Below are 11,369 nucleotides of genomic sequence, written 5' to 3' on the forward strand. Positions count from 1 at the left end.
TGAATCATCCAAAATCAACTATTTATTTATTGAATAAGAAAAAAAAATTCATCCATTTAATAATAGTTTTACAATGGCTGCAGCCACATCCACCAATTTTTGCATAATGCTATTCCTATCACCTAAGAGTGAACTTGAGCCTGGAAATTTCTTGTTGCAAGCACCAATTTCCTTCTCAGCATCAACTATGGAGTAACTAGCAAATCCATATCTACCTTGGCTTATAGCATCAGCTGCTTGTGGAAGAATGTATTTCACAACAGGTATGTATGACTCAGCACAAAAAGCCAATTGTTGCTCCAAGTCTTTGTCTGTTGTTTGTTTGATAAGCTCTTCAATGTAACTTAGTGTGTCAGTAGCATTTGCTAAAATGTCATTGACCATTATGAGGGCCATACCTTTAGGATCAGATTTTGGAGCTAGAGGATTGGCATGTAAGATGGAGCTACATAGGTCATAAAAGGGTGTCTGTTTGCATATTTGGTCCACCAAATCATCCTTCATTAGAGAAAAGGATTGGAAAAGAATACAAGATAGAAGAAGAATATGAAGAGGGAAAAAGGACACACAAGTTGATGTTTTCTTCATTTTCTCTTTCAACTACAATTCAAGAGTAGTGTGTTTGTTTTTGTGGAATGAATGAATGACCAATGTTTTCACTTGGCTGCTATTTAAGGTAGTTTGGTCGGTGAGCTAGTTCAAATTTCTTTGGGCCCTTTATTACTTAATTTGTTGTTCTTTTTTTATGTAAATTTTTTGTCTTTTCATATATTATTAGTACTTAATAATTTTTTCATATATAATTATTGTTGTCACATGTAAGTTGTTTGTTGCTTTTTGTAACCATGGGCTTTGAGTCGACATAGTGATTTTAAGGTTAAACCCCCTTTCATGTCACGGATAGCTTGTTTATTGTTGACCACACAGTTTCTGTTCTGTTCTGTTCCTACTTCCACGTAGCTGTAAGATTTCAAACTATAGATCCTTCTAGATAATGTTTTTTTGTGTTCAATTAACTGTTCTCTTACTGAGATTCATACTGCTGCTTATTTACAAGGAGATTTCATACTTCAATAAATACCAAAATATGCATGATTGTATGTAGTTTTCAAAGATCAAAACATATTCAGCAAATCTTGAACAAAGACACTACTATCATGTAATGGCGGAGCCAGGAAATTTATAGAGCCTGGACAAAATAAAATAATGATAAGTTTTACCTGCGGAAAAAACCGTAGGTAAAGGTGGAAAACATGTCGTGACAGCTATTTGGCACTGACAGACGAATTTAGCTACATAAATTTTTCCTATATTGACGGATTTTGGCCGTCACAAAAATTCAAATTTGTTGTAAACTTCTTGTAACGATACAAAGAAAGTATGCGCAGTGGCGAATCCTGATTATATTTGATAGGGGTGCCAAAATTGTATATAATATATACAAAACCGTTTCAATGTGTAACAAGAAGTGGTAAGTAGATTTAATGGTTAGCTTGTTTTGATTTTAGTGGTAAGCAGGGGCAGTACAGTGAAAGCACGCTTGCCATTCCACTTAAACCGAGTAAACTTTTTTATTATTTATGCCCAATATAATATATATATATATATATATATAACAAGCTTGAGGAATGGTATGGCTCCCATAGATCCCCAAAGAGATCCGTCCTGAGTACCGGTTGAGCCCGGGCGCGTGCCCAGGCTAGCTGGGTGGTGAAACTGCCCTGCTATCATGTTATATTTGGAATGAAATGGTAGGTGCTCTAATAGTTTTGTTTTTTTGAAAGCTGCTTTTAGGTTAATCACACTTTATTCTTTAGATAATATTTTGAGTTTTATCTAATATATAGTAGATAAATGATATCTGTATAACCATTTTCTAACGATTTTTGTAACATTTTTCTCACTTATAATTTTTCTTTCTCTCTCTATTACTTTGGTTTTCGTGTCAATACATATTTTTTTTTGTAAAAATATAGTTATCCATATTTGATTGTCAAACAAATTGATGTTTAAATAACACAACTCTTTATAGTATGATGGTTGATTTGATATTCATGCAGAATATTTTAGACTATTTTAATATAATTTTTGAAAGAAAATAGCATTTGAACTAAAATGAGAAGTTAGTTATAATGTTAGCGATGTTTTTGTTCATTTCTTAATTTTGAGACCAACTTGTTTAGGGGCTGAGTCGGCCGAATTCGTAGCCTATAAGGGCCAAACTTTAAACATATTTTTATACAATTAAATTATACCACTTTTAACGTGACAATGTTATGTTAGGTAAGAAAGGTTGTAAGCTTCAAACTGATCTCTTTGGTCTTGTTTCTCGCTTGTTTAATGCACAATATTTTCTTAAAACTGATTTTATTGGGTATAGAATTGTGCATAATCTAAGCTATGTTTGACGGAGTATATTTAGTACAAAAACTGAGGTGAAACAGGGTGCACGGTAGCCTATAGGCTCATGAGCTAACTTACCTCTTTTAGGGGCTTCCGTGGCTTAAAGGTGGTCTTTTATTGTCAACGGATAACCCAATATTTGCGCCTTTGGTGCAGGTGAAGTTATGTGATTTCACTGATCAATCATCGAAGGCTTGGAAAACTCCCTTAATTTATAATCTCTTTGATGCAAACACCACCTATCTAATTCTTAATGCACCGCTCCAGCCTTTTGTTACATATGATAAATGATAAATTGATTTGGAAAGGGGACAAGAGTGGTAAGCATTCTATATATATTGTCTATAAAATATGAGTGATTGAAATTGCAGATAATTCTCATATGCATATAGCTGGTCGATGAAATTCGATATGCAAGTTAAAAATATCTCCCAAAGTTAAGAACTTTCTATGACATGTGTATCGTGGTTGTTTTCCGACATGTGCTCACTTTAATAGCAGAGGTGTATCTTGCCCCGTCCTCAACTTTTGTCCTTTTTCAGGTTGTATGCTTTTTTTCACTCCCCCTTGCATAAAAACGGAGTGATAATATTTAAATATGAGTTTAATTTCTATCACGTTGGGAGTATTAAGTTTTACGCTATCGTCAAAAAAGAGTGATAGTATTTAATAGATTAAAGTTCAACTCGTCTAATTACCATATGCCTCAAGGTTGATCGAATACTTACTTAGTCATTGAATAGTACAAGTATTACTTATTTAGCTTATAAACTATAATTTATTTATGACTTCACATTCATCACTCAACCCTCGAGAACCAAGCAATTTTTTAGTTGAGTGTTTTACTTCTTGTGGTTGGAATCAGAAGAAGCCAAAGGAAAGAAAGGTTCTTTCTGGAGGCAGGGAGGGGTCCCCTATTCTTAAATAGAAACAGAACCAGACATCTTTAAACTCAATAAGGTAACTCCAAACCGAAACGTCGGATAGAAAAGGACGAAAAATATTTTATCTATATATTATAAATAAACTCTTTTGGTTCTCTGTTAAAAAATGTAAACTATTTTGGTTCACTGAACCTTACTAATTCTAGTAGCTTCAACACACCTAATTAATGTTCTATACCCTACAATCAATAAACCCAAGATTAATAATAAAATGTTTGTTCCAATTTTTTACACGAAATAATCAAAATAATCACTTTTAAAAGTCAATTTTGCTATCATTTTGAAGAAAAAAAAAATCAAGAAGATCCTTCAAATAAGAAAGTATTTTGAGTAGTTTCTCCATAAAATTATTTTTATCAAACGGGTCCTAAATATGATTAAGACAGATTACTAAACAAAACCAATTATGTGAAATGAAAAGAAAAAAAATGGCAAAAAGTAATTTTTGTTTATTTAAAATTAAAATTATACTAATGTCTACATTTTGCAAATGTTAAATTCATACCACTAAGCACACACCTTATTTATGCCGACAATAATCGAACAATAAGAAATAATTAATAAATATTGTGAAAGGAGCAAATGCGAAGTTCATAGCAGCAATTTGATTAGACAAATATCATATTGTATAATAATAATAACAATATTATTAAATTGCATGATGACGATGATGATATAATTTGAGTAAATTAGTAGCTATAGAATCTAGAGCAATTGTTTAACAATAGCTGCTGTTATGACTGCTACATCATGCATATCAATATTCTCATCAGAGATTGGTGATTTCCCTTTGAATCCATTCTCACAAGTGGTGGCTTCAATTGCAACATCATTTGCACCATCTTCTGCAAATTTTGGATCTCCTTGCTTCAAAGCTGCAACAGATTTTGGCACATCAGCTACCAAAATTGCTCTGTATCTACCAGCACATGAATTCAAAGCTTCCTTTTGATCATGGCTACCCTTAATCAACTGATTGATTTTGTTTAAGGCAGTGTTTGCTTTGGATTTGATTATGTCCACCATGATTAGTGCTAGACCTGTTACATCTGCATCAGAACTTCTTGGATCAGATTTGAGATAGTGAATGCAATTTGCATAATTTGGAGTTTGTTTGCAAGTTTGCTGTATCAAATTAGCATTGGATTTTGGATGGATAATTATGCAGTGACTTGAAACCATAGTGCACAAGATGATAGCTAATGCTAATGGATTCATCTTTGTCATGTCTTTTAGAACTCAAAGAAACTGAAATGAAAATTGTGCAAATGATAGTGTTTATAGATTGTGATGAGCAATAAATAGCGTAGATATTTTTATACAATTATTGATTATTGATATTTTGGGTATACCGGTTATTTAGTAATTTTTATTGTTTTATTTAAATTACTAAAATTACAATATTTTACACATATTTAGATGTTAAGGCTAAGTGCATGTTTCTTATCACGATTAAATCATTGAAATCACGGTAAACCACTTTGATTAATGCACTCACTAATAATATGATATACACAAGAGAAAAAAGGTGTAGTAGCAGTGACGGATCTTGCTTAATATGTTAGGGGGAGCGAAAAATACTAAAATAAAAGTCATTTGCAATTTTACCTAATGATTGGGTTTGGGAGGGGGGTGGTGGGTAGGGTTGGGAATAGGTCAAGCCGGCCTACAGGGGCCTACGGCCTGACCTGTTTTGGCCTGACCTGGCCTGAACTGTTTAGTAGATAGGCCTAAGCTTAGACTTTTTAGAAAGTCTGTTTAGTTAAATAGGCCAAGCTTAGGCTTCAAAAAAAGACTGTTAAGCCTAATAGGTCGGCCTATTAATACTTATTTATTAAAAAATATTTTTTTATATTAAAATAATTGCATATATTAAAAATATAAACATCTTTTTCTCTATCTATTAGTCCCTTAATAGGCTTTGTTGTTATAGGCTTTTATGTAGGCTTTAATCTAGTTGAAATTTACTTGTAGTGAAATAGGCTTTTAAGTAGGCTTTAAGACATGTTTAACCTATTTAGTAGGCCAAATGAACTATTTGATGGCCTTAATGTGAAGTAGGCATGTAAGTAGGCTTTCAGACCAGTCCATGCTTTTAAATAGGCCAGGCCAAGCCAGGCCTAGAAAAATGGCCTATGATAGGCCATAGGCCAGACTCAGGTTTGTGATTTATTTCGTAGGCCAAGCTCAGGCCTATCAAAGCCTGGCCTGACCTAGCCTATTCCCACCCCTAGTGGTGGGGTGAGGGTGGGGGAGCCAAGTGAGGAAGGATATAGTAATTTACTCCAAATGTGAGATGTATATTTCTATGTAATTTAATTTAATTTAGTGGGGGGACTACTCCTATGGGCTCCTTAAAGAGTTTTGCCACTAGTAATAGAAACATGTTCATCATAATGGTGGGTGTTTCTCTTATTAACATTGCACTAAATAGACACACTCATCTAAATGTGAGATGTATTATGGTATCTTTCTATGTAATTTAATTTTAGTGGGTGGAGCCACTGCTCCCATGGGCTCCTTAAAGAGTTTTGCCACTAGTAAATAGATATTTGTTCATCATAATGGTGAGTGGTTCTTATTAACATCACACTAAATAGACACACTCATCATGGAGTAAAACATTTAGGTGCTTATGAAGAATGATGGTTATGGAAACACATTTTCTCTTCACTTTTTGCAGGTCCGATTTAATAAATTTTAATGAAAGAAACAAATTTTGTTCAATATAATGATATATAATTATTTGGAGAGTTATTTGATAATTTCTTTTAAGGTGTTAGATCGGATAAAATGGTTGCTTATTAGGTATGAGTCTTGTTAACAAGTGTCAAACAATTGAAAAAATTTATGTTAATTTTTTTTTTTTTTTAATGTTTTTATGTGTTGAATACGGGTGCCTCTAACATGGTCCCTATTTTTAAGGGTGCACTCATGGTCCCTTTAAAATGACTTTTAATTGCAGGTTACAAAAACAAAAATTGTTCCATGGTCCCACATAACAAAAAATTATTTTTTTTTAAAGTGAACATGAGTAATTACTTTTACGCCCTCCGATATAAGACAAAAATTTCTAAGTGGAGAAGCATTTTCCTCCTCTCTTTCTCTCTCTTCAAGACTGCAGTTCTTCCTCTTCTTTTTTTATCTCTCATTCACCTTCATTAAACCTTAAATCTTAGAAATTCATTTATTATCCTTCTTTATCTCTATTTAATTGCTCCAGAATCATTCCTCCTTCATATACGCACTCGCGATTCTCGGAGCAATTTCTCCTCTCGTCTGAATTCGCGATTCAATCACCTCCAACATCAAATTACTAATTCATCAAATTCTTAACCACCAATATTGCACCCATATGGAATTGACTGGTTCTAGACTATCACAACTATCCAATCAGGTCATACTAGTTTCATGGACACTTGGGAGTGTTTTATTTATTCAGTTTGCAGGAGGCTCAAAGTTTTAACCTCTACGTCAGTATTCCTTTAATTACCACCATTGGAGGATTTATTTCAAAAGCATTAACATCTTGTTCCTTACATTTATTTGCAGCTTATTGTTATCCCACTCCAGCAACCATCCTACGGTCTTGAAGGGAGAGAAATAGAGGAGACAAATGCTTCTCCATTTGGGGATTTTAGGGTATAAAAGTAGTTACTCATGTTATGTGGGACCATGAAAAAAAAAATTGTTGAGTCATTTTTGTTTGTGTAACCTGCAATTGAAGGTCATTTTGAAGGGACCATGGGTGCACCCTTAAAAATAGGGACCATATTAGGGGCACCCGTTGAATACACAACATATAAATTTTTTACTTTAAACTTTTTATCGAGTGTCTTAAGGACATCTAGTAGCATTTTCTATTAGGTATTACCATAAAATGAAACGTAGACATATGATACCCATTTAACTCAATATGAAGTGATGTAAACATCCATAAAGGTTGGATCTACTTAAAGTGACTCGGGTCACTACGAACCAATGGTCGAAAAACATCCACAAAGGTTGGATCTACTCAAAGTGACTCGGGTCACTACAAACCAATATTTGAATCTCAATTAAAGGAGATAATATTTAATGTCTAACCCGATGATTGCTTCAAATGAACATAACTATGGAAGGAAAAAACTGGAGTGGAAAACCGACCACAAAAGAAAGGTGTGAGAAAGATAATTAATGAAGAGCGTTACAGAACAAAACGTGTCAGCATATGTATGGTTGATAAATTAATGGATAGAGACTAATTGTTGATCGTCGTCGTTGGACACATATATCATGAAAAGGCAGCACATATTGTAGAATATCAAAATATCGTTACAAATTCAAAACAAAAAGCATTTGTTCCTTTTTATTCATCGCAAGCTTCATCTACAACTACATAAAATCTGGAATCATCAAATTTTTCACATGTGTTTTTCCAATATTAAAAATAAAAAGAATTTGCAAGATCTCCTTTTAAATTTGATGCGAAGAATACTCAGAATTTTTGAGTATTTTTCAAGCAAAATGCTTTCATTTTGCAAACATGTGTTTCACTACTACTAAATCATGATATATTGATATGTTCAGGATAAAAATGATCATTGTAAATAGCATTCCTCATTTTTAAATGTAACTCTTACAACTTCATTGTTAAAAGATGTAAGAGTTTTATCAACTTAAGAAAATTACCTTATTTGTACACATAATGCTGCTTTCATCCATTTAATTTAGGGAGTTTTTAAATTGGAAAGAGTGAGGGATACTTTTTTATTTTATTTTTTGTTGTGAAAAGTGAGGGAATTATTTTTTGACAAAAGTGAGGGAATTGTTATTTACATCCATAATTACTTATACACACTTCCTTTTCCAAAATATCAAATTGGAAATAAGAAAATATGAAATTCATAATGTTTATTTTTTAAAAAGTTAATGATCTAGATATACCGAGAAGGTGGGTCGAACTGCAATAGTTCCATTAAGGTTAATTGTGGAGGGTAGCACTTGCAATCACTCTGACGTCCAAGTTAGTGAGAGAGCTAAGAGTGAGAGGTTCATAGTACGCAGTGTGTACCTGTTTGTAGTGATGGAGACACTTATACTGCCGTGATATAACAGTTAGAGAATTATGATTACAACAGCTTCAATGTTGCTCTTAATATTGGAGACATTGAAGCGTTGAAAGCATTAATTTATCATTCTCTTAAAATTGTTTTTCGAAAATGAAAGATTTTTTCATTTTTCTACATATTTCCAAAGCCTTCTTTCAATAAAAAAAATGTAATCAAATATTAAAAGATGACAATAAGACTTTACATTACATATGTGAGAAGACAAGTAAATATTGACAAAAAAAAACTAAAATATCAAATGGAAATAAGAAATATGAAATCATAAGTTATTTAAAAATAATGATTAGAATACGAAAGTGGTCGAACTGAATAGTTCATTAGTTAATTGTGGAGGTAGCACTTGCAATCACTCTGACGTCAAGTAGTGAGAGCTAAGATGAGAGTTCATAGTACGCAGTGTTACCTGGTGTTGTAGTGATGGGAGACACTTATACTGCGCGCGTGATATAACAGTTAGAGAATTATGATTACAAACAACAGCCTTCAATGGCTTGGCTCTGTAACTATTGGAGGACATTGAAGCCGTTGAGAAGCATTAATTTATCATTCTCTTAAAAATTGTTCTTTCGAAAAATGAGAAAGATTTTTTCATTTTTCTACATATTTCCAACCCCCAAAGCCCTTCTTTCCCCAATAAACAAGAAAATGATAATCAAATATGTAAACCAAGATGAACAAATAAGGAAAAAAAATATTCTATGAATTTTTTTTCTACAAGTTTGAGCTAAATTTTACCGAGTTCATTAGAAATCTAGCCATGTAAATTCAATTTATTTCTGAATTTACTAAAATTCAAATTTTCTAGTGAATCATTGGAAGTTGATTATAACTAAACTCGTGGAATTGTACAAATTCACGAGTTAACTCGCGATTTTGGCGACCTTACATTACATACTGCTGAGAAGACACAGCTAACAATATTGAAACAATAAGAAACAAAGAGACTAAAAATGAATACTATGGAGATAGCTGATAATTGAACACCCTTAGGTGGCAAATACAAAGTTCATAGAGCAATTTGATTAGACAAATATCATATTGTACAATATGATATAATATTATTTTTTTTGAAAGGAATATGATATAATATTACTAAAGTGCATGATGACGATGATGCTATTATTTAAGTAAATTACTAGCTATAGAGTCTAGAGCAATTGTTTAACAATAGCTGCTGTTATGACTGCTACATCATGCATATCAATATTCTCATCAGAGATTGGTGACTTCCCTTTGAAGCCATTCTCACAAGTAGTGGCGTCATTTGCAGCATCATTTGCACCATCTTCTGCAACTTTAGGATCCCCTTGCTTCAAAGCTGCAATGGATTTTGGCACAACATCTACCAAAATTGATCTATATCTACCAGCACATGAACTCAAAGCTTCCGTTTGATAAAGTTCATGTCCTCCCTTAAGCAGTTGAGTGACTTTATTGTAGGCGGTGATTGTTGTGGTTTTGATTCTGTCCACCATGTATAGTGCATAATTTACTAGATCTGCATCAGAGGTTCTTGGATCAGATTTGAGGTACTTAATGCAAAGTGCATAATTTGGAGTTTGCTTGCAAGTTTGTTGTATCAAAGTTGCATTGTTTGTTTTTTGATTGATATTTGTGCAGTGACATGAAACAATAATGCACAAGAAGATAGCTAATGCTAATGCATTCATCTTCATCATGTCTTTTAGAACTCAGAAAACTGAAATGAAAATTGTGCAAATGATAATGTGCTTATAAATTGTGCTGTGAAATAAATAATTTAAAGATTTTCATTGAATTATTGATAGTGTAATGAGTATACTAGTCGTTATTAAATTTTTATTGTACTATCAAATGATTAAGTTTCATAGATTACACAAGTTTAAGATGGTGAAGTACTAAGGTTGATTTAAAAGTGTGACACACAAAGAGAGAAATAATAATGCTCGTAAATCATTCCACTCTCCTCTCTTATTGCTAACACCTTCATTCCCTTACCACAAATGCTAGAAACATCAAGTTAAAGTATAACGCATAATTCTTTCTTAAGAGATAATGTTGTACTGCCTTTAACATGTGCAATATCAACCAATCTCAAAACAATTAGAGTAATTTTTTTTTTTATTCATCATGGCTTCATCTACGACTATACAAAATCTAGAATTACAATTTTTTTCATGGATATGCTTTCTCAATCCACTAGAAAGAATTTGCAAAATACATCATTTAGGCTTTGTTTGGGAGTTTGGAGAGGAGGGGAGGGGAGAGTTTTGGAAAATGAAAGAGCAAGTGGAAGAAATAGAAGACATTGGAAGGAGAGGGATGTGGAGGTTAATTTTTTACTCATAATAAAAAGGGTTAATTAAGTTTTTGGTCCCTATAAATATCTGCAGTTTTGTTTTTAGTCCCTATAAAAATAAATCACACTTTTTAGTCCCTACAAAATTTTCTGTTAGTGTTTTTAGTCCCTGTTAAATTAAAATTTGTTTAATTATGCTTAAACTTCTAAATTTTTAAAAGATTTTTTACATACATGTTCATAACATCGTAAGACACTCTTTTATAATTTTTTTTTAGTTTTTTAACATGTAATGAATTAAATATGAATTTTTCTAAAAGCCAAATTTTCAAGATTATATTAATGAAAATTTGGACCTAATGATAAAATTTTAAGTTACTTTTTTGCGGAGGAACTTTGTATAATATTCTAAGTAAGTATGTGAAAAATATGTTACAAATTTAAAAGTTTAAGCACAATTAAGTGAATTTTAATTTTACAAGGACTAAAAGTATGTGTTGGTCCCTATTAAATTGAAATTTGTTTAATTATACTTAAACTTTTTATATTTTTAAATGATTTTTAACAGACATGTTAAGAACATTATAATAATCTCTTTTATAAAAAAATTAGAATTTTTTAACATGTAATGAA

The 11,369-nt window shown here is 32.2% G+C and overlaps 3 protein-coding genes across 3 annotated transcripts; all 3 read right to left on the reverse strand.

Moving 5' to 3' along the window:
• On the reverse strand, window positions 1-650 carry LOC11409052 (cell wall / vacuolar inhibitor of fructosidase 1). The gene has a single exon (XM_003609763.4). It carries the CDS (start codon window positions 586-588, stop codon window positions 49-51), a length of 540 nt encoding a protein of 179 aa, XP_003609811.1. The 5' UTR covers window positions 589-650; the 3' UTR covers window positions 1-48.
• Window positions 651-3,888: 3,238 nt separating this feature from the next.
• Window positions 3,889-4,637, reverse strand: LOC11411720 (cell wall / vacuolar inhibitor of fructosidase 1). The gene has a single exon (XM_003609764.4). The coding sequence runs from the start codon at window positions 4,572-4,574 to the stop codon at window positions 4,053-4,055; it is 522 nt and encodes a 173-aa protein (XP_003609812.1). The 5' UTR covers window positions 4,575-4,637; the 3' UTR covers window positions 3,889-4,052.
• Window positions 4,638-9,551: 4,914 nt separating this feature from the next.
• On the reverse strand, window positions 9,552-10,137 carry LOC11409053 (cell wall / vacuolar inhibitor of fructosidase 1). Its single transcript, XM_003609765.4, has one exon. It carries the CDS (start codon window positions 10,135-10,137, stop codon window positions 9,607-9,609), a length of 531 nt encoding a protein of 176 aa, XP_003609813.1. The 3' UTR covers window positions 9,552-9,606.
• Between the last annotated feature and the right edge of the window lie 1,232 nt (window positions 10,138-11,369).

The sequence above is a fragment of the Medicago truncatula genome, chromosome 4, assembly GCF_003473485.1.
Source record: "Medicago truncatula cultivar Jemalong A17 chromosome 4, MtrunA17r5.0-ANR, whole genome shotgun sequence".
NCBI classification, from domain to species: Eukaryota; Viridiplantae; Streptophyta; class Magnoliopsida; order Fabales; family Fabaceae; genus Medicago; species Medicago truncatula.